Source organism: Suillus subalutaceus (genome assembly GCF_016647625.1).
Source record: "Suillus subalutaceus strain FC151 chromosome Unknown DFJ58scaffold_287, whole genome shotgun sequence".
Lineage (NCBI taxonomy): Eukaryota > Fungi > Basidiomycota > Agaricomycetes > Boletales > Suillaceae > Suillus > Suillus subalutaceus.
The window spans coordinates 3,877-27,758 of record NW_024540536.1 but is presented as its reverse complement, the minus strand read 5'-3'; the positions used below and the strand labels follow the sequence as shown (position 1 = coordinate 27,758).

Sequence of the window (23,882 nt, the reverse complement as noted above, 5' to 3'; positions counted from 1 at the left end):
GCGGTTGCACCCTGGCTTCGTACAAGAGATGCAAAGACCGCTAGGCTCTCGGGGTAATTGTGACATGGCGCCAAAAACCTGTTGCGGTATGCCCTTGGCTTGAGTAGATGTGCTTTAGTAGACATTTGAGTGTGATGTGTGAAAGAATTTAAATGACTTACCTGAGACTGAATGTAGGACGGAGGGGTGGTATGCCCTTGCCTTGAGTGATGCGTGGTACCCCTTGCCTCAAGTGATGCGTGGTACGCCCTTGCCTCGAGTGACGGGTGGTACGACCCTTGCCTCGAGTGATGGGTGGATGACTGACCGGAGGAGGTTGAGCACAAGAGGGAGGGTGGTACAGCCCTTTCCTTGAGTAGACATTTGAGTGTAATGTGTGGAAGAATTTGATTGACTTACTGAGATGGGTGGTATGCCCTTGCCTTGAGTGATGTATGGAAGAATCCAATGACTGGACTGGAGACTGAGTGCAGGAGGAACTGTTGGATAGCTTAAGTTGACTAGCCTGTGTTGGAGGTGAGTACACATACCTGTAGCGAGTGTAGGCAGACTTGGAAAATCAGTATTGAGTGCTACTGAAGGGTTGTTGTTGCATTAGGAAATTTCGTACATTGAATTTACTTTGACTTACCTTTTATCATTGTCATTTGCCGCATTCCTCTTTTGTCCTTGCCTGCCGTTCATATCCGCCATGGCACCTCCCCTCTCTCCTCGCCGTACACATGTCAAAAATGCCACACAATGCCCTGGGCTTGTGCTTCTTGAAGGTAAACAAAAATGACGCACCAAAGCCCAGATCAAGGAGGACAAACAGCGTGCCACAGACCGCAGGCTGCACAGGAAGCCAATTTGCAGCGTGGAATTGATTGTATCGCAAGCATTGAGGCTGCCATGGAGGTGGAGCAGGGCATCCAGGTGACTGCAAAAGTGAAGCCAGTAAAGCCTCGTGCTAGGCCAGTCAAGAAAAAGACAGATAAGGTAGGTGCAGCTAGTGAACTTACCTCTGGGAGTCTGTCTGTGCCTCCAGCACCGGCTCAGAGTCAAGGTGGCATCAAGGGCCAGGATGCTGGTGATCTGGGTGAAGGAGATGTTGAAGTGGTTAGGAACAAGGTTGCAAAGCCGCCGAAGAAGATCAAGAAGGTGCATGAGGCAATCGGTGCTACAATCCTTGGAAGCGATCAGCGAGTCAAAGGGACTGGTACTGACAAGAAAGGAAATTGTTAAGACCGTACTCAAATGGTATCGGATCCAAAGGGCTTTGGCCTCAGCTCGTGCGCTGTGCCCCTTTCCCGAGTCTTGCCCCTTATTTCAGAGTGCCAGAGTATCGCATCTAGTGAGACAGATAAGTATCGTAACAGATCCATTAAGGCTTCTGGATATCAAATGTATAGAGTAACAGCTAATCCGGATCGGATCCGAAACTAGAAAACTAACGGGTGAGGACTGTCCGAAGACAGAGACGGATATATAGACTATAGGAATCAATCCTAAGTCTCGGAGTAGACAAGAGTATTGTACTCGAGTCCAGACGGATAATGGAGGGACTTAGAGTCCTGACAGAATGAGTGCAATCTAAGATGATATTCGAACTGATCTACTACAGCGCATGTACAAGGGTTTATATACTACGGATAACTAATGGAATGATCAATAAGCAAGGGCGCGAGGCTATGTATGAAGTATAAGCAAAGTATGTGTACAGCATATCGGTAAGTCAGATGGATAACAAATCATAATCAGGAATGAAGTATAAGCTAAAGCGGATCAGTAAGTGTAGTGGATCAGTAAGCATAACAGAAGTAAAGGATAACTGGTATACCAGTGTACAGGAATGCCGAAAGGAGATGAATGATAGTTAGAGTTATATGAACAGGACATGAAATAAGAATCAGATCGGATCTGTGGACCGGATGACAGGATATGTCCATCGAATCTGGATCGGATCTGAGATCCGGATCTTCGGATCTGTACCCGGGAATATGGTATATGACAGAAATCCTTTACTGTCAGTGAATTTATCTTCTCACCATCATGTTGATGCTCACTGAATCCACGCTGTGCTTTATAACCTTGACTTGGGCACTTAGTAGTAAGAAATTTGGTTTGACAGGAAAGGTCAACAACTGGCGCACTCACAGTGGAACCTGAAACAAAGTCAAAAGTGTCCCCTGTCGTGAGACCTGAAACTGAACCTTCAGGTGGTTCTGTTTTGTCAGTGACAACCCTGAAGACAAGTCAGACTGCAGCAACCACAGTCTCACTTGCAAAAGACCCACCCCTTTCCTTGATGGATTCGTCAGGCGATTCCGTATCGGACAATGGCGAGGATGGAGGCAATGGCAAGGACGGAGGCAATGGCGAGGACAGAGGCAATGGTGAGGACGGAGGCAATGAAGAAGATAGAGATGGGGATGATGAATATTTTGAAAAGCACCTGTCTACTGATATAAAAGGGAAGCTGGGAATGAAGGTGAGTTCGCTCGTCTTTGTTTGATGCATACTCACATCAGTTTGTCTTAGTCTATCGTACAGATCGCTGAGAGTTCAGATGACGGATTGTCCGACTGTTCCTGTATCCATGCCATTTAATCTACTGCTGTTTAGTCAACAGGCTGACATAGTAAGATTTGCTCTGGAGCAGGCCCGGCAACCTCGTGCAGTCTCGTCCACAAAGAGAACGATTGAGGAGGCCGAGTTGATAGGCTCCTCCAAAGACAACAATCAAGACGATGAGGAGGAGGAGGGGGGGAGGAGGAGGAGGGAGGAGGAGGAGGAGGAGTTCATTATTGACCCTATGTTAGTCTATGAAGAATCTTCCTCGATCACAAGGGTCCCCGAGAAAACGCACACTACTACAAAGGTAAGTGTTTTTATGATGCTAATATATACTCTAGACTAGTGTGACAGTCGCTGGCACCGCGAAACCGAACCCACCCAAGAAACCGAAATTGGAACCGTCCTTCTGACAATCTCTGAACCCAGCTTGATGTCTGCTGACATGGCAACAAGGCCCAAAAACTGGAAGTCAGTGGCGAAACACGGATCTCCCACCAATTATGCTGGAGGACATGCATGGCGCAGGAGCTTTATCCCAACCGAAATTGGAACTGGTCCTTCCAACAATCTCTGACCAGCTTTGTCTGCTGACATGGCAACGAGGCCCAAAACTGGAAGTCAGTGGCGAACACACGGATCTCCCACCAATTATGCTGGAGGACAGTGCATGGGCAGGAGCTTTATCCCAACAGTTTTTCTTTGGGCAGGCGCCCAGCCAAATTTTTGGTCCATCGAGGCCGAAATTTACTTCCAGCACTCCAGGCCATTTTTAATGTTGCGTTTCCAGGAACGGATTACAATGTTCAACAAAAGGCCCTATTATGGGCTTGGTATGTCTCACTCTTATTTTCATATCCGACTATTTCAATTTGCACCGAAGGTGAATCAATGCCTTTGCTCCTGGTGCAGCAATTTTGGATCAACAGCAATTGCCCTCGTCACTAATTTTTTGGCCACTTCCAAAAATAACGAGACTGATGATGACGACAATGCTGACTATGAACAGGAACTAGCAGGCAAGTCTTCTTGAGAATTGGGCTTTCCTCTATGAGGATCTGGAGAATCGCGACCCCAACAAGATCTACCGGTCGGTGTTCATGATAGAAATGATCGAGTCTGCTCACATCAACGCAACTGCTGGATTCCTCAATGTACCGGCACTAGACACAGACACACTACAAGTGAAGGGCATCCAAGCTATAATCGCTGCAAGTGCTGCTGCAGTAGGTCATGTCTGTTAATTTTAACTTTGATTGATGGTTTGTTTTTGCAGCTCGAACGCGCTTTCAATTTCGCCACAAAGCCAAAAAAACTTTGCCAATGACTTCAGCACAGGCACCAACAGCATGAAGGGCAGCATTAGGGCCTGCAAAACACCCCTGAAGTGCAACAAATCAACCAGTAAAGACACCACTACAGCATCAGCCTTTTTGGAGGCTAACTGCGGCTCGGTGACATTGGAATATTATGAATCCCTCAAGAGGCAAGGGGTGAAGTACATGATGGATACAATTGCCTTAGTGCGGAAGCAGGCAGGAAACGGCCCAAGATGCTCCTTCTCAGCTAAAGCCAATGGGCGGACGTGCCCTGCTCTGTAAGTCATTTTTACTTGATATGTACTCTACTGACCGCAGTGTCCAACAGAATACTTCTCGGCTTCGTCCCTCTGTCCTGCATCATCTGTCATTTTATTAACACATCTTTGTCATAATTCCCCCACCTCCTGGACCAGTAATTCGAGCCATCTTTCCGTATTTTTGGGCTACTTCTAGATTACCTTTTGTCTCCATTTTTCGCGCTTTTGAACCGCTTTCTAGATGCTTTTTGCCTCCACTTTTCGCAGCTTTTGGACTACTTATTTTCAATTCCAGACAGTTTTTAATGTGCCGTTTCACGTGGGTCTCATAAAATAAGTTGTTAAAAGTTGAGAAAAAGTTGAATTTGAGGCGAGAGATCTACTGAAAAAAGCAGTGTTCACGTTTGTTGCCTTGACATGACGTCCCACTGTGTCGTGCGAAAAAGTTGGCCATAAGTAGGTAAGAAGTGAACTCATGATTTACTGATGTATGTAAGTTTTCCTAACGTTTGCATATCTGCTGATATTGTCTCATAGCGCACCCCTAATGCCCACAGTGTAAACAAGTATAAGTTGGCGCCACTGGAGCGGTGTATCCGCGACTGTGTGCCTGCCTGTCGCGAGCAAGGCGAGATGTGGTGACAGACACTATGCTACTGACAAAGCCCAAAGGACACTGAATGGCTCGCTAAACCACGGTGCTACTCGGCACTCGGCTCCTACTCCCAGGGTCCTCTACTATCAATGGGCCAGTAGCATCACACATCAGGGTTTGCAATATTTAAGACAGGTTTGACATCAGGAAAAACCCCAAATCGTCGGAGTCCCAGTGACAGCTACATAGTGCTACATAGTCACTGTAGTGATATGTAGCTCAAATCAGGGCTATGTAGAGCTATGGGAGACGCTGGTAGGCACCAGGAGCCACTGTAGTAACCGTAGTCAAATTCATTTCTGTAGCACATTGTAATTATATGGAGCGCTGTAGTGCTATTCTAAGTAATCATAGTGGACATACAAAAACTCTCGAGGTCAATGAATGTATTCAAGTAAAACTCACTCGCCAACTCATACACATTTGCGCTCGTCCATGCAGGGTTGACCGATTGACCCATCTTTGGGATTAGATGACATGGACGAATAATTTCGTCAACATGTATCATGGCCGCATTCCGACGCAACTGACGAGTCGAACGTGAGACTTGGCGCAGACCAGACAACTGGTCTGGCTCTCTGAATGGCGTGAACCATTCAATGTAGGCAAGGGGGCATGAGTATGCGCCAAATTGATGAGGCAGCAGTGAATATTACACGGACTTGTGCGACTCAGACTGCAGCTATAACTTAGAGTTCGTCATTGTACTTTGTCAATTGTAAGGCTTTGACGTACCATCCAGGGTGAGTAACTTCGATGCTTGGACACCATCAGTACTAATCAATGCCATGTCAAATCGTGCAGGGGAACCCAGCTTTCATCCAGAAGGCAAAGGAAGCACTGCAGGAGTTGCCCTCACCCGCAGGCACTTGGGTAACTCGGACACACGAAGGTCGGGGGGAAGGATGACGACGACTTGTTGAAAAACGTCAAAACGGTCTTGATAGCCAGGCACAATGCGATTATGTGGCAGATGCTTCTGTAAAAACGACTTGAAGGCAGGCAGAAAATCGACGGCACCATGTATAGTTTCAAGATGTAGAACAGATTGCCGAGGGTGCAGAGGTGTCTTTGCCAGAACACGAACTAACTCTTGCGAAACAACAGGCACCAAGTTGAAGTCTTCGTTCTCGGCATCTGAGTCAGAGTTATAGTCAAATTCATGTTCTGACTGAGCAGCACGTTCAGCCAACCATTCGAGGTAAGAGGTCCGCCAGAAGATTGCTTCCTGGCGTTGAAGCCATAATGCCATTTGTTCCTCGTAGTCACGCTTGTTACTTGCACAGTAAGCCTCTTTAGCGAAGTCGATGTGCAGGCGCTCGGGAAGTTCGGTGTTGAATCCATCAGCAGCTCCAAACAATTTGATTGATTGAACGTAGTGAGACAATTGATGTAACTTTGGAATATTGAAATGCTCGTGAACTCCGAGTTCCTTCAACACGTCCTTGTGCGCATGGAATACTGCGAGTGCATTCTCAAGGCCGTCCAGGGATTCGCTTGTATGTGTCTGAAGTCGTGCATAATAGCAAAAATCTAATATGGCCCGTGCGACGGTGACAACTCGACTGTGAATTAAACCAGGCCAATTCGTCAAACCTGAGCAGACAGGCAGAATATAGTACCTTGGGACTGCACCAGTAATTAGTGCCACAAAAACGCGTTGCATCTCCTTGTGCTCAGTTCCTGTCCATTGTTTGATGCTGGAGATACCTTTCTTAAAATGACGAAGACCGGGATAGTCCGGAATGGTCTTGAAGCGTGCGTCAATTTCGTCTTCGCCCACAATCTCGAGGCACCATTTGACGAGATGGTCTTTGAAGACCCCTTTGTGCAGTTGGTGAAGGAGGTCTGGTGTGAACGCCATGAAAATGTCTGTGTGGGGTAAGTCTGCCCAGAAAGGTTTATACACGGCACGCAGCCCATGCTCATCAAATTCTCCAGGGTGCTGACCACTCCTCCATCTCTCCAGCGTCTCCTTTGTCGAATCCAGGTCTCTCATCAATGAATTCAGTGGGTTGCCCCGCTCATCAGCTGCAACCAAACATTTAGGGCAACGGTTCTCTTTACAGCAAGCGACCAGGCACTGTTCAGGGAAGTCTGCAACATAGGCGGCAAGTATGGGGTACACTTGTCGAACCAGTGAGTCAGCACAAACCATGTCTACACCATCCTGACCAGCCACAATGAGTGGCTCCAGCAGCAGGGACAAACAGTGATGAAATAGTCGGTATCCGGTGAGGGAACATTCATCAGAGGTGAAGCAGTTGAGCTTCGTGGCTGGTAGGTACCCAATGAGGACAGTAGCACGTGCCGTTGTTTGACGTCATTTCTCTTTGGCAATATTGCTGATTGACAGGTAAACAGGGCCATGCAGATTTGTCGCCTCGAAATTGGGATAAGCAATGTCTTGTCGGAAGCCAGGATAATGGGAGCTAAGGTCGCTCCTTTGGGCAGTTCTTTCTGATGCGAAGGTAAGTGCTTTTTCCTTGTTTCAAATCAATGTGCTACTCACTTGCTTGTCCCACCACCAATCAGCTGTCCACATATCAGTCTATGAGCCGTTGACTACCTGCTTTGTCCTTGTACGCTCGTGATGGTGCGTATACCATATGTTGCTTGAATAAAGGATTACCGATAAGATCCTTGATGCACTCCACAGGGTCACGCATCCAAAGCTCAACATCCTCATGCAGCAACTGGCCATTCTCGTCCATTTCGATTTCCCTTGACGCCTAACCTTCTTGCAACTCCAGGCAGGTCCGTGCGGCAGCTTATTGACCTTCTGTAGGAATGACCGATTGTTGTGGAATGAAGGTTTCATATGGTTTTGCGTCTATTACTATGGTCAGTGCATATTTTTCAGTCATCAACGCCAAGCTTACTATCGGTAACTTCAGAAATTCATCCGTTCGAGTCTGCCCAAGGCTTTTAACAAGCCATTCTGCAAGTCCCCAATCTTCCCTGCCAGGACCAAAGTTAATTTTCTTGCGGACCTGATAAACAGAACACGACTCATACATGTCGCAAAAGAGTGCCCACTCGTCTTCGCCTTCACCCTCCTTATATCGCTGATACCTTTCAAAACTAGTTTGCCCCTCCTGCAACAGTCCAGCCAGCATCAGGACATGGCTCTGAAATACTGCCTGCCATCTTCATCGGCCACATCTTCAACCGTCACCCGTCGACTTTTTGATGCTGCTGGGTTGACTTCATCAAGATTGAAAGAGTTGGAGCGTGAGCGGTGAAGTGGGGAAAAAGAATTGTTGTAAGCAAAATCAGCGGGTGCACCACCTTCACCATCTGTATCTTCAACTATTGACTCCCATTTTCTTCTACATTCGGGGCGGATAGCTATATGCTTCTTGACGCTTCCCTTTGATGGGAAAGGCTTGCCACAGAATACGCAGCTGTGAGGCATGGTTGGTAAGTGATTCCAGTTTATTTTCTGGCTCTTTTTGATGTGTATCATAATTTGACAGGTCTAGACTCTGGGCATTTTGAGCGGTACCCTTTGCCCACAGCGCTGATGGCTACCAATGGCTACCAGGTACGCCAAGTCCGAAAACGCACTCTATTAGGGAGGCACAGTCCGAGAACGCACTCTGTTATGGAGGAGAAGTCCAAGAACGCACTCTGTTATACAGAAGCAGTCCGAGAATGCACTCTGTTTATGGAGACTATGTCCTGCCCTGAACTTACCTACTCACCTAGAGGTGTGCCATTGCTGTAACTAACCCTTTGCCCACAGCGCTGATAGCTACCAGGTACGTTATTGACCCTTTCACAGTCCAAGAACACACTCTGTTATGGAGACTATGTCCTAAGTGTCCTAGGCGCAGTCTGAGAACGCACTCTATTATGGAGAGGAGACTGGCCCATTGTTTCAACTGAAATTTTTCAGGTTCAGGGCGATATAACGGCACTACACTAGTCTGGAGATACCATGGGCAGCAAGAAGTAACTCTAACATTTGCGCCCGCTTTGCCTCCTCACAACACTTCAGTTCTGCATCCCAGCGCTCAACAACAAGTCTTCACAAGCTTGCTTGTATTAGGGTAAGAGCTGGGCCTGGAGCAATTTCTAACAGTTGCAATTTCTTTGCTTGCTCGCAGGCCTTTATTTCTGCCTCCCAATGCTCCAAAATCAGTTTTCGCAAGTATGACTGTGCAACGGAGATGGGGCCTGGTGTTTGACGAAATGGAGGGAGTAGGAACATTGGCTCTGCGTCAGGCACCTCATGCTTTAGCCTTCTGTGCTCTGCATCAGGCACCTCGAGCCTTGGCCTCAGCCTTCTGGGCTCTGCATTGGGCTCTGCATCAGGCGCCTCAAGCTTTGGCCTCCAAGCCGGTGAGTATTTGGTATTTGGTAGTAATGAGGAGGGGTGGATCACCTTTTGACACCGTCTTTGTCTTTATAGCGAGCCTCGGTGAATGGTGACATTGACCTATGAGATCTGTCAGAGCGTGGTGAGTGTTTGAAGTAAGCTCTGCACCTTTTTTCGCTGAGTTGGAGGTATCCATGACAGTGAAAATTATTGAAACAGTATGTCCGAGTCCCTAACTAACGGTATGTCCCTACCTTTTTATCGTTCCAATTTAACACAGCTTTTAGTCCTACGTTATACTGAATCAACAAGCCCTGAAATCAACAAAGATTCAAGGTTCACATTGTGGGTGTTTAGGTCTTGCACGACATTATAAAACCAGCTGAACTACAGGTTGTTCGCACCTTGAATCATGCCTCCTCATAAGGCCACCTCCAAGCAAGCAAATACAAGCATTCCGTCATCACCGCATGACGAGCAACCAGTTGTGCGCACCGTGAGGGGTCGACCACGATGACCAACTGAAAAAGAGAATTATCGAGGTAAGTCACTGTGCTACTATGATGTGATGTTTCACTCACTTTCTCTACAGTATCTGAAATGCAAAACACATCCGTCATCAAGCAACCAAGGAAAAAAAGTTGGACAAACGGAAAAAAAAGGGTGCTCAAGGCGACCTACCAAGACAATCCTGATGTCTTTGAGAAAGAGCCCTCGGAGCTACTTAGTGATGCCAACAGGGACGAAGACACCACAACCAGCTCATTTGTCTTGTTTCCTGCCACTTGAACAATAGCTGATTATTTTATTTTCATTCAGTTCTCAGACCGCGTTCTACAGATGAAGCTGTCCAATACCAAGATCCTGGCATTCAGTGCGGGGAAAATTCCCCCGGCATTGTGCACCACTAGCGGCAGCACACGCAAGCTGAATGGTACGTGAATTCTGCTTGTAAACTAATACACTTCTATCTAACCTACTGAAGCAGCCCCTGCAATCAATACCCCTCAGGACGACACCTCAGATGACACTAGTGATAAGTCTGGCGAGGACCCAGAGTCAGCAGATCAGTCTCAATCGGAGGCTGGGGCTGGTCACACCGATGAAGAGGATGGTGACTCCGATGAGGAACAAATACCTGCCCCTCAGGCGACCAAACGACTGCACGACACAGAAGACGCCATGGTAGTGCTGAAGATCAAGAAAAATTCAGATGGCTCCCATCAACGTGTGAAAGCTAGTGATTTTGATGATGTCTCAAAAGACGTCCTTGTAACTGCGACCTCTATTTTCCGCTGTCTAATTGTCACACAGGCGCCATTTCCAGATACGATTGCTGTCGAGACGATGCTGGCAAAAGAGGCCTGGCATGAGGTGTGCGAAATAAAAGGCATCAGTGTCAAATTAATGCCTTCAGCAGTCAAGATGGTAAGCCCTCTGTTCTCCGGCGTGCATTCTTAATCTGACTTAAATTATATCTTGTTTTGAAGCTTTTGAAACGCACATCACATGTGCGTGGCGAGCTCAAAACAAAGATGCGGTCACTAACTCGTTCGTTTTTTGGTTTCCGGTTGAGTGATTTGAGGGAGGTTGTAAGGCAAAACCAAGATCTAGCAGAATCTTTGAAAGACGGTTCATCCTTTGTTTACAAGGTATGGAGTGCAATGGTCTACATGACCTTTCAAGTACTGACTGTTGGGTAATAGGACTGGACAGCGAAGACGGGCATATACAAGACCAAATTACTCCAAGAAGGGATCAATGTTATGTGGTTTGCAAACCGAAATGATGAAGGCGTTGTCTACCATAAGCATTTTAACCCCATGCCTACTGAGATTATTGTGCTCACGCTTACAGCCGTGAGTCGTATCTTATATTCATGACATTGAATATGGCTGATTGTTGATAGATTGGATGCTGTATTGATGAGTGGCTGCAGGGCTTGAAAGAAGACATCAAATTTACAGCAGCTACCTATGGATGTGTCTACCAAACTCATTTGAGCTCATTGCAGCGTTTTGACGAGCGCACAGCACCTTATAAGCTCTTTGAAAGAATTTGCGACAATTTGCATGATGTGGCTCGGTACGTTTCACTACTATAATTTCATAAGCGCTAGCCTCACCTTTGGACAAAGTTTCCATGCAGGTATAGAGGAACTCGCTACTACGGTGTCAGACGCATCCCGGATCAGTGACAAGGCATTTGAAGATGCCATTCAAGAGCACCAGCTTCAAGAGGAGGAGGATGCATGGTGAGGCTAGCGAGAGCGGCAGCTGAGGCTCGTGGATGGGAGTGAAGAAGATCAAGCCAGCTATTAACTGCCAGTTGATCTACTAGTTTCCGTTGATTAATCATTTGAATTCACTGGTTTTTGTGCTATTTAATGTGCTATTATCTGCGTCACTACAGTGCGCTATATAGTGGCTGGTAGCTGTATGTAGTGGTACTCCTATCTACTACAGTAGTACTGGTAGCGCTACCTACATAGCACTATGTAGTACTACATAGTTACAGCAGTTGCTATATAGAAGGCAGGTAGCTACCGAGCTACACGGACTACCCTGACTATGTAATACTATGTAGTCAACTGTCTTTTTCCTGATGGAATGTCGTGCGAAATGTGAAGATAATACTTAATATTTAGGTTGTCGTCAAAACAGATGTAAAATTTCAAATATTAAAGAGATCTTGCACTGACATGAGAAATATAAAGCATTAGCAAACATTTTGTTGCTGGCCGAACATCAATGACAATAAGAAATATAAATGTATTTTTAATGCTGCCCTAAACTTCAAAATGAAACTTCACATTTAATACTCGAAAAAACTTCAACCATCAGTACATGACTGAATGCCTGCTCATGTATGAAGTTTAGACCGCCACTTCGACAGGCATTAATATTTTAAATACCCCCTGATGATAAAATGTGAAGACAAATCATCAATTTTGTCTCCAGATAAAATTGATTACCTGATGATTGCCCACTCATGGCTGAATCATCGCCACATCAACAGTGCCCACTCATGAGTAGATAATGATTCTCTGAAACATTAGACACACAAGTAGAAAGTCTGATTGCTTGTATATACACAAATATACATAGTAGAGTAAACTGAATATCAATCACAAGATAGAGATAGTATGACTATGGTATCACTTGAAACCGCCCATCGAGCAAAGTGACCAACAACCCAGGATACCTTGACATTTTCCAAGTGACTACTGAAGCTTGACAAGTACATTTTTGAGGGGAAAGGAGGATACATCAGGCCATACTGTAAGAATAATACATCAAGTACCTGCAGTTAGAGGGAATTTGGAAACACTGATACATGTATTCCTTTAACCCACAGTATCTATTATCTATAGGGTTGATACATCAGTGATGGATCCTGGTCCGGCACTTGACCTGTGGTTCTTGGACCTGGTACCTGGCCTTCTTTTGATAGCATCATGGTTCTTCAGTCTATCTATAGGTAATATTACCTTTGCTTTATGACTCAGCCTGGATCATGAGATGTGTTAAGACCATACTCAAGAGGTATCGGATCCGAAGGGCTTTGGCCTCAGCTTGTGTGCTGTGCCCCTTTCCCGAGTCTTGCCCCTTATTTCAGAGTGCTAGAGTATCGCGTCTTGTGAGACGGATAAGTATCGTAACGGATCCATTAAGGCTTCTGGATATCGGACATATAGAGTAATGGCTAATCCAGATTGGATCTGAACTAGAAACTAACGGATGAGGACTGTCCGAAGACAGAGGCAAAGATATAGACTATCGGAATCAATCCTAAGTCTCAGAGTAGACAAGAGTTTTATACTCAAGTCCGGACGGATAATGGAGGGACTTAGAGTCCAGATGGAATGAGTGCAATCTAAGATGATATTTGGACTGATCTACTACATCACATGTACAAGGGTTTATATACTACGGATAACTAATGAATGATCAATAAGCAAAGGTGCAAGGCTATGTACGAAGTATAAGCAAAGTATGTGCACAGCGTATTGGTAAGTCGGATGGATCACAAATCATGAACCAGGAATGAAGTATAAGTTAAAGCAGATCAGTAAGCATAGCGGAAGTAAAGGATAACCGGTATACCGGTGTACAGGAATACTGAAAGGAGATGAACAATAGTTAGAGTTATGTATATGAACAGGACATGAAATAAGAATCAGATCAGATCTGTGGACCAGACTGACGGATATGTCCATCGGATCTGGATCGGATCTGAGATCCGGATCTTCAGATCTGTACCCAGATATATGGTATATGACAAGATGCATCAGACTGACAAGCCCAATTGGCAGGTTGAGTACCATCAAGTCTCCCGGAATGCCTCTGCAAAGTCATGTTTAAAAAAACATATAGGATCATGTGATTATTCCTGCATGACTCATCCCAAACTTTGTTTAAATTCCCTAGCCGCAGGTTCAATTATTCATCAGCATTGCTTTCGAACTCTCTATATCTCTTACATAATCTTTTGCTAATATCAATGATTTCTCAATCAATGCCATGCATACATAGAGGTTACTTGAAGAAGTGCAAAAAGATCCAGAAAAACGATACCGAGGTGCTCGAACACACGCTGTTCAAGCTGTGATGAAATCAGTAGTTTCTGCAACAATCTGATGCAATAGTGGACTCATTTATGAGTGTGTATTCTCTCTGCCATTATTTTCAGCAACTGATAGCAGACCATGGTTCAGTAGACATTCACTGTGAAGAGTGCTGAGTTCTGAGAAGTCATAGTGTTCATCCTTGGACTTGAGCTTGCATTTTACCCCCGGGTAGTCTTCATGTTATTCTCAATCCTTGTCTCCATTAAGCATCTCTTTGACTTGTAGACTCATCATCTGCTTACACGAGCTTTGCTTCCTTGGACTGTTTTGCTCATTTTCTGACACATTTTATCCTGCTGTCATGCCCTTCCATTGTCACTTCTTCGTTACTCTCACTTGTTCCACTGGAAACTCTGCAAATCAAGCCCCTCTTTGCCTGAAAGTGTAGATATACCATGGAGAAGACCGGCTTTGAATTAGCGAATTTTCATTTACTCTAAGTTCACAAAACATGTCTGTCTAGAAACATGTTTAAAAGTTGTTGGTGCCTATCTGATCTGCATTTGCTGAATTTGGCTAAAATCATCAAATTTACTCCCATGTCTGCAATCAAACTATCATCTGCCCCATTGTTTTCTCGCAGTTGGTCAGCTTCCCATGTCTCACGCTCAAATCTTTCAGAGCAACATCGAGTCCATGTTCAGGGTGGGTATGTTGTTGGACAGGGCAGCCCTTGCACACGTGCACTTTTGAGCCATTGTAATTGCCAACTTGCACAACAACACTATCTGCATCACCCAATTCAAGATATCAAGAACTAACAAGTCATTGTTGCATTATAAAACACGTGACACATGCAAGTATATATATGTACATATAAAGCCATTTGAGACACGCACATGCACTCATTTGCATCCAGTCCTCCAAGTTGTGGATGAGCCACCAATATTATTAGCTTTGGCGGCACACTTCGATTGGAACTGTTGATGTTTGTCCTGACCATTCTGATGATCCATCACTGTCTCATCAATTGGGGTGGGGGGGCTAGGACCAGTGTTGCAAGCATTAACCTTCTGACATTTTGCAGGGACATTCAACCGTTCTTCTTCAGATTCACATGTGCGCTTCTTGCCTGTGTCAGAAGGGAGTCCTATGGGGGCAGCATCAGACAGAAATGTTGAAGTCTGGGTAGAGTGTGCGCCGGCAGGTGCAGCAGGTAGTGTTGTAGCTGACTCAGATGGGATATGGGTTGTCAATGGCTGTGCCTGGGAGGGTGATGGTGTAGAGACAGGGAAAATGAAGGTGGGATCTGTGGTATGATAGGGCTGTGGCTGCACTCCAGCATTTGGGGCAGTAGGAGATTCATCACCTGTCAGAATCAATGTGTTTTGCATTTGATGACGAATTCGTGGTGGTGATGTGATAATCGGTAATGAAAACTGTTGGGCATGGGCAAAATCCTCTAGAGATGGATCAGGGTCCAGCAGAAACTGAGTGAGACCATGCGTTGTCTTGTGAGGAAGTTGTGAAGGCATGAGAAGAATGGGAAGATATGGCTGTGATGTATTGTCATCCGTGTCCATCGGTGGTGGGGATCCATCAGGCTGTCATATACCATATATCCGGTTACAGATCCGATGATCTGGATCTCAGATCCGATCCAGATCCGATGAACATATCCATCGTCCGGCCCACAGATCCGCTTTGATTCTTATTTCATTTCCTGTTCATATAACTCTAACTATCGTTCATCTCCTTTCGGTATTCCTGTACACCGGTATACCGGTTATCCTTTACTTCCGCTTTGCTTACTGATCCGCTATTCTTACTGATCCGCTATGCTTACTGATCCGCTACACTTACGAATCCGCTTTTACTTGTACTTCATTCCCGGTTCATGATTCGTGATCCATCCAACTTACCAATACGCTCCACTTAGACTTTGCTTATACTTTCGTACATAGCCTCGCACCTTTGCTTATTGATCATTCCGTTAGCTATCCGTAGTATATAAACCTTTGTATATGCGCTGTAGTAGATCAGTTCGAATATCATCTTAGATTGCACTCATTCCGTCTGGACTCTGAGTCCCTCCGTTATCCTTCCGGACTTGAGTACGCTACTCTTGTCTACTCCGAGACTTAGGATAGATTCCTGTAGTTTACATATCCGCCTCTGTCTTCGGACAGTCCTCACCCGTTAGTTTCTAGTCCGGATCCGATCCGGATTGGCCGTTACTCTATACGTTCGATATCCGGAAGTCTTAACGGATCCATTGCAATACTTATCCGTTTCACTAGACGCGATACTTTAGCTCTCTGAAATAAGGGGCAAGACTCGGGAAAGAGGCACAGCGCACGAGCTGAGGCCGAAGCCCTTCGGATCCGATACTACTTGAGTACGGTCTTAACAGTATATTCGAACTCATACCTTTCCGAGTTACTTAACATCTATCATGCCTCCTACCAAGACACAAACAACTCTGCACGCGGTCGGACTAACCTCCCTCCGTCGTGATCCGACACCTATAGTCAACACCTTCACCAGTTTCTCTCAGCGCCGTGTTAGCACCCACGGAACCGCTCAAACCATATCCGAACTCCTTAATCGTCGACACCCGGAAACCCCAACACGCACTCCTGCCGTAGGACCTCCGGACGATGATGATCCCGATGATGGTGATGATGATTTCCCTGGTAATCCACCCGATGATAACGGTGGTGATCCGGATGATGATGACGATGAAAATGACGGCCTAAACCCACAAGACCGCGTTATGCTTCGACTCTCAGAAGCCATCGATAACCTTGCTCGCAATAATCGTCGCGCGCCCGCATCCGAAGATTCTAGAGTCAAGGTCCGAGAACCGGATACCTTCGACGGATCCGAACCACGGAAGCTCTGTGCGTTCTTTGTCCAGTGTGAGCTTAACTTCCAGAGCAAGCCTAAGGCTTTCCGTACCGGAAGGGCTAAAGTCAACTTCGCCCAATCCTACCTTAAGGGTATGGCCCTTGAATGGTTTGAACCGGATCTCCTGTCCGATGATTCGGACGACCATCCGGATTGGATGGATGACTATTCCGTGTTCATGCTTGAACTCCAAGCCAACTTCGGGCCTCATGACCCATCCGGTGATGCAGAAATGCAGCTCGAACAGCTCCACATGCGCGATGGACAGCGCATCAACAAGTACGTTGTGGAATTCCAGCGTCTTGCTTCACAGGTTCGTGGCTGGGGCGACGGAGCCTTACGACGCCAATTCTACAACGGACTCCCGGCCCGTATCAAGGATGAAATCAGTCGCATGGGTAAACCCTCTACTCTTTCCGAATACAAAGTCCTCGCTCAGACTATCGACGCCCGATACTGGGAACGGAAGGGAGAGATCTCTCGAGAAGCTAAACCCACTTCATCCACTACCCCTAAGCAATCCACTTCTGACCGGACGAACTCCAATACGTCCGGATCCGGAAATCACAAATCCGGAAACTCCAATGATCAGAAGTCTACAAAGCCATCCGCGTCCTCGAACTCGTCCGCTCCTAAGGTTCCGGATCTTACTTCCAAGCTGGGTAAGGACGGAAAGTTAACGTCTGAAGAGCGGCAGAGAAGGATGGACAAGAAACTCTGCTTATTCTGTGGCGGACCCGGCCATACAGCTCGGGAATGCACCAAGTCTACTTCGCGTGCTGCCAAAGGCCGCGCTGCAGTAGTCGCTCCGGAAGTCAAACCGGATGTCTCTACTGAGACAAAGAAATAGTCCGCGACTCTCCTAGCTCCGTGCAGGAAGAGGGTCGCGTTGACTCTGCCTGCACAAAGGAGTTAAGACTCAACGCTGTCGCGCTCTCGGATCCGACTTCCCTCTGTCCATATGTTTCACTTCCGTTACTTCCATCCGTATCCGAATTTCCAGCTCTTGTAGATTGTGGTTCTTCTCATTGTTTCATAGATACTGCGTTCATCCGAAAACATAAAATCCCTACATATCCGATACCTACGATTCCGCTCCGCTTGTTTGATGGTACTTGTAATAATACTATTTCCGAAGCTATAGATTTGTCCGTCCGCTTTCCGTCCGGTGTAGTCACCTCTGATACGTTCTACGTTACCCCTTTGGATTCATCTTGTTTTATCGTTCTTGGATATAGCTGGCTCACCCGACACAATCCGTTGATTGACTGGGTTTTGGGCAGCATTGAATTCCGGACGACATCTCATGGAATGCCATCGACCCCTCCGACGTCACTTCAGTCCTCGGATATCCCTCCTCCGACGGAAACCATACCTCCTCCGACTACATCCGTACCCTCCGCTGATAACACTGTTCCTAATATATCCCTAATCAATGCAGTTGCCTTTTGCCGGGCCTGCAAGTTAGAAGGATTGGTCCAGTTCAGTATATACCTTCGACCATCCGGTGTCGATCTCCGATCCGCTTCTCTATCGTCCGATCCTCCGGATCTATCCCAAATTCCTTCGGACTATCACGAGTTTGCGGATGTCTTCGACAAGGGAAAGGCTGGTCAGCTTCCTCCACATCGTCCTTATGATCTGAACATAGATCTGGAAGAAGGAACTAGTCCTCCCCTCGGAACTATCTATTCGCTATCCCCGGTCGAGCTTGCAGCCCTCCGGAAGTTTCTTGATGAAAATATTGCCTCTGGACTCCTCCGCTCCTCATCCTCTCCTCACGGAGCTCCGGTCCTATTTGTCAAGAAAAAGGACGGATCCCTCCGCCTTTGTGTGGATTTCCGTGGACTCAACCAGATCAGTAAGAAAGACCGATATCCGTTACCCCTCATTGCCGACCTATTAGACTCTCCGAGCCGTGCTAAAGTTTATACCAAAATCGACCTCCGATCCGCTTATCATCTCGTCCGGATAGCGGAAGGGGACGAATGGAAGACTGCCTTCCGAACGCGCTATGGCTCCTATGAATGGTTGGTGATGCCGGAAGGTCTCACTAACGCTCCAGCAGCATTCCAGCGCTTTGTCAATAGCGTGTTTGCTGATATGCTGGATGTATGCGTTATCGTATATCTGGACGACATCCTCATCTATTCCCATGACCTTGCGTCCCACAAGCAACACGTCTGAGAAGTACTTCCGTCGACTCCGTAAACATCGTCTCTATGCCAAACCCGAAAAATGCGAATTCCATTCCACTTCCGTTGAATATCTCGGATATCTCCTATCTCCGGACGGCTTAACTATGTCGTCCGATAAGATCCAAGCTATTACTGACTGGCCGGAACCTCGGAAAGTCAAGGATATCCAATCCTTCCTCGGATTCGCAAATTTCTATAGACGGTTTATATTCAACTACTCGGATATCGTGGTTCCGTTAACACGGCTTACACGCAAGGATGCTCCGTGGAACTTTTCCGATGAATGTCGGAAATCCTTCGAAGAACTCAAGAAAGCCTTCACTACGGCTCCGGTGCTTACGCACTGGATGCCGGATGTTCCTATAGTTGTGGAAACCGATGCCTCTGACTATGCTATAGCTGGAATACTATCCATAGTATGTCCGGACTCAGAGCTTCGTCCGGTAGCGTTCTACTCTCGAATGCTAACCGCTCCGGAACTTAACTATGACACCCACGATAAGGAACTTCTAGCTATATACGAAGCTTTCCGGACCTGGCGACATTATCTAGAAGGCTCGGCCGAGCCTGTAGATGTTGTCACGGACCACAAAAACCTTGAGTACTTCGCCACTACCAAACTCCTCTCTCGCCGTCAGGCCCGCTGGTCGGACTTCCTCCATCAGTTCAATCTTGTCATCCACTTCCGTCCCGGAAAACTCGGAGTTAAACCGGATTCCCTTACTAGACGCTGGGACGTCTATCCCAAAGAGGGGGATAAGGACTACGCTCGAGTTAACCCTCATAACTTCCGTCCGGTATTCACGTCCGAACAGTTAGCTTCGTCCCTACGAGCCTCAACCTTAGCAACTCCGGTTCTTAGAGCAGCTGTTCTAATGGATATTGATGACCTTTGGAAAGACATCCTGACCGCACTTCCTAATGACCCTATTGCAACCAACCATCTTCCGGTACCTTCAGATCCGAGATGGACAGTGGACGATAGGGGTTTCCTCCGTTGCGACAACCGTATATATGTCCCAGAATCCGATAACCTTCGACTTCGCGTCCTCCGTAATACTCATGATCACCCCTTATCCGGAGCCCCTTCAGTGACAAATCCCGTATTATATGGGTCACCCGACCTACATAATATCCCGTGTAATACGGGCCAGCGGATTATGGGCCGATGTTATGTATATTCCCGATGTTGACGGGTGGGCTGGGAGGCATATTATTTCCGATGGAGACGGGTGGGCCCATCTATGCTGATGTTATATATATCATCGACGATAGCGGATGGGCCGGGAGAAATATTATTATGGAGATGGGTGGGCCCATGTGGGTAATATGTAGAGTAGGATTGACATATATTATAGACCTGAGGAGAGATGTATAGCAAATAGTATTATATAGACGTGTGGGCCGACGTATTAGTATTATTTTGTAGACGGATGGGCCGAGGGAGCGGTGAAATATTTATTAGATAGACGGGTGGGCCGACGTGGGGTAATATCAGATAGACGGGTGGGCCGAGGGTGAGGGGAATTATTTATTACATAGACGGGTTGGCCGATGTGGGGTAATATTAGATAGACGGGTGGGCTGAGGGTGAGGTGAGTTATTTATTAGATAGACGGGTGGGCCGACGTGGGGTAATATCAGATAGACGGGTGGGCCGAGGGTGAGCGGAATTATTTATGACATAGACGGGTGGGCCGACATGGGGTCATATTAGATAGACGGGTGGGCCGACGTGGGGAATTCTACATAGATGGGTGGGCCGACGTCGGGTAATATTAGATAGATGGGTGGGCCAAGGGTGAGCGGAATTATTTATTACATAGATGGGTGGGCCGACGTGGGGTCATATTAGATAGACGGGTGGGCCGACGTGGGGAATTCTACATAGATCGGTGGGCCGACGTCGGGTAATATTAGATAGACGGGTGGGCCAAGGGTGAGGTGAATTATGTATTAGATAGATGGGTGGGCCCAGATACATATCATATAGACAGATAGGCCTAGGTATTGTACATTTTTACGAGTTTCGAGGCTCGAGTTAAGAAAATTCAAATTTAAGATGATATACATTTTTGTTGTCTTGAAATACCGAGACCCGAGACCCGAGATTCGGCACTCGGTAGTCGGTGAAATGAGTACAGAAATACATAAGATAATACACATTGTTCTCAGAAATCACAAGTTTCAAATGTCGATTTGTAAATCACGAGTCACAAGTCTCGAGACTCGAATCACCGAGTACCGAGTACTGAGAACCGAGTACTGACACCCGACACCCGGAATTCGGCACTCGGCATGCGAGACAAAAGATTGGAAACAAAACTCAAAATTCGAAACTCGAAAGTACTGACTACCGAATACCAAGTACCGAGTACCGAATCTCGGGACTCGGTACTCGGTATTCGGTACTCGACACGATGCTCGAAACTCATAAAACTGTTTCAAATCACCGAGTACTGACTACCGAGTACCGAGTACCGAGTACCGAGTCCCGAGATTCGGTACTCGGTACTTGGTACACACACCCGAGTCCCGGACGCATAAATGACACTTACTGTGGCAGGGCCAAAGGGCTTCTTCTTGGGTACCCAGGGCGAGTGAGGCGAATCAGGCGTCCTTGCGACAATTGTGGAGAGCCGGGGAAGGACGACCTCCGGCACTCCACCCAAAGGTGGCTACACGAAAATGAGAGACAATGAAAAAATGAAGAAGACAACATACCTGCATAACCGAGTCTTCATCATCTTCCGACTCCACGATGGCCTTGGACTTCACAATGCGAGCAGACCTCTGACGCTTGTGACTCTTCATCGCAGATTTCGGGGGTTGGGAGGAGGGTCCAGAAATCAAGGGGGACTTCCTCTTCTTACTCCCTTCTGCCTCGGGGTCTGGGTCAGCGAAGACGGCCTTACCTTTCCCCTTGTCCCGGGACTCGGTGGTGGGGTTGGTGGAAGGGCCGGCGACATTGCCGGCAGGGATGGCTGGGGAGGGAAGGTTGACAGGAATCGGACCTGTGGATGGGGGGGCAGCAGTTGGGAGATCGAAGATCTGGTCGCCTAAGGCGTTCCAGGCGAGGACCTTGGGGTACCAGGTGTGCCTCAGAATGCGAGGATCGTCATACCCGATGGAGTGCCAGTCTGGCCAGACCTTGGGAACCATGTTGCGGATGCGCTGGAGCTCTTTGGAGCATGAAATGATGAGGCCGGGAATAGGACCATCCCCGGACCCATACTCCTTGGCTACATCAGACTACCAAGATGTTAGAGAAGAAAAAGCACCCAAACAAAATACATACCACAAGTGTAGCAACCTGTTTTCCCAAAGCCGAGTGGCTGGGACCCGGGGGAATCTGCCGGGCGGCACTGATGATGGCCATGATCTGGGCAGCGGATGCCTTGAGATGGGTCAAAGAGTTGTCAACTGGAGTGGACATGATGAGTGGGTTGAGAGATTTAAAGATCTTGAAATCAGATTGAAATCAGTTATCAGAAAGATGAAGTTTCAAACAAACAAGACATTTGATGGGCGATCCACAAAATCGTTTATTGTTTGTGTTTGTTTGGTCGTTGTTCAACTTTCGGCAATTGCCGGCTTTGTGTCGAACTTCGAAGTTTTTTAGATCATCAGTCAATCAGTCCACCAATTCTCCACACATGAGTGCCCATCCAGCTGTTAGATTTAATGACCCACCGGTGACCGACCATAATTCTATGGATGTGGATGACTCATCTATGGGCCGGGCATCACTAGGTATGTTGTATTCTTATCATGCCTTATCTATTCACCGGGTATCCCTTAGATGACTTAGATGACTTATACCTCAGGCCGGATGATGACATAGAATATGATTCTATGTCATCCGGACCCCCGGATGCGTTGGCTGCAATACCCGGTATGACTATACATTACTGATGACCTGGGATCACCATGCATGCTAACTTCACCCTTGAAGATCAATCACATCCGGGTCAAGCTGATGATGCCAGCTGTCTCATTGATCCAGACTTGTACCTCGGGCCTGAGGATGATGTCATTGATGTTGATGAGTTGCTGGACTCTGCTGATCCTCCCACTTTTGCTCCGGCTACCTCAGAGGTGTCTATTTCATGTGGGTCCATTTATTCTGGACCATTATGGAGACTGATCTTATCTCCCAAGCCGACAAATCATCTACCGAACTCCCTGGAGACCAGCCGGAGCTCAATATCGAGGATGTACGGTTGATGGTCCGGGAGCTCCATCCTTTCGGAAAATACCAACACCCAGAATGTGAGTATCTGAAAGCAGAGCAGTTATCTTTGAGCTAATCTTTCTGGAAGACCAATCCATCCAAGATCGACTCCATGATTACAAACGCCGTACTGGAGGTCTTCCTGACCCTTCCATCCAACAACTAATCGAGGCCGAGCGTCCATTCCGAACTGCTTGGGCAGAAACATCTGACAAACTGAAAAAGCTGATGCAGACCTGCAGAGGTTGCAAAGAGTTGAACAGATGAGCATTGAAATGCTCAGGGTAGTAGATTCCATGATTGAACACTTTGAAGAACAACTGACCATGTAAATTACTGCATTGCAACCTGTGAATTTTCATTGACATCCCCACATCATGTACACTACCGAATTTTTCAATACATGTCCCCGGGTGTCGAACGGGACTCGATACACGATGGTTGGGATTCGATAATTGGGACTCAACACTCGGGACTCGATAGTCGGGACTTGATGTTTGATATTCGGGAGTCGATAATCGGGACTCAACACTCGGCACTCGATTTTCGGGACTCGATGTTCGATGCTCGGGACTCGATGCTCAATAGTCGGGACTCGGTGTTTGACGAATCTCGGGGTTCGGGACTCGAGGTTCGATAGTCGGGATTCAATGTTTGTGACTCAATAGTCGGGACTCAATAGTCGGGACTCAATAGTCGGGACTCAATAGTCGGGACTCAATAATCGATATTGACTAGTGGGGACTCTGCATATCATATTAGGTCTGATATATGAAAGTTACACATTGACATGTAAATACAAGCAGGTAATGGCAGGCAGTGTAGTATCAGCCCATTACTTCTTTCCCCTTGCTCTCGT

The 23,882-nt window shown here is 46.9% G+C and overlaps 4 protein-coding genes across 4 annotated transcripts; 2 read left to right on the top strand and 2 right to left on the bottom strand.

Annotated features, from left to right (window-relative positions):
- Positions 1 to 777: 777 nt before the first annotated feature.
- On the top strand, positions 778 to 3,797 carry DFJ58DRAFT_736692 (uncharacterized protein; the record flags this gene model as incomplete). The annotated part of the gene is made up of 5 exons (XM_041386823.1): positions 778 to 1,198; positions 2,199 to 2,470; positions 2,521 to 2,558; positions 2,605 to 2,860; positions 3,573 to 3,797. 5 exons carry the CDS (start codon positions 778 to 780, stop codon positions 3,795 to 3,797), a joined length of 1,212 nt encoding a protein of 403 aa, XP_041235544.1.
- A 1,330-nt stretch (positions 3,798 to 5,127) lies between these two features.
- Positions 5,128 to 7,807, bottom strand: DFJ58DRAFT_719585 (uncharacterized protein; the record flags this gene model as incomplete). Its single annotated transcript, XM_041384654.1, has 9 exons — positions 5,128 to 5,363; positions 5,523 to 5,601; positions 5,629 to 6,352; positions 6,410 to 7,064; positions 7,142 to 7,247; positions 7,300 to 7,322; positions 7,357 to 7,492; positions 7,525 to 7,620; positions 7,670 to 7,807. 9 exons carry the CDS (start codon positions 7,805 to 7,807, stop codon positions 5,128 to 5,130), a joined length of 2,193 nt encoding a protein of 730 aa, XP_041235543.1.
- A 2,477-nt stretch (positions 7,808 to 10,284) lies between these two features.
- On the top strand, positions 10,285 to 11,215 carry DFJ58DRAFT_671426 (uncharacterized protein; the record flags this gene model as incomplete). The annotated part of the gene is made up of 4 exons (XM_041382952.1): positions 10,285 to 10,539; positions 10,602 to 10,763; positions 10,818 to 10,970; positions 11,021 to 11,215. Coding segments are annotated over 4 exons (765 nt in total), but the record flags the coding sequence as incomplete, so codon positions are not given.
- A 3,371-nt stretch (positions 11,216 to 14,586) lies between these two features.
- On the bottom strand, positions 14,587 to 15,264 carry DFJ58DRAFT_736689 (uncharacterized protein; the record flags this gene model as incomplete). The annotated part of the gene is made up of 1 exon (XM_041386822.1): positions 14,587 to 15,264. The coding sequence occupies one exon, from the start codon at positions 15,262 to 15,264 to the stop codon at positions 14,587 to 14,589; it is 678 nt and encodes a 225-aa protein (XP_041235541.1).
- Between the last annotated feature and the right edge of the window lie 8,618 nt (positions 15,265 to 23,882).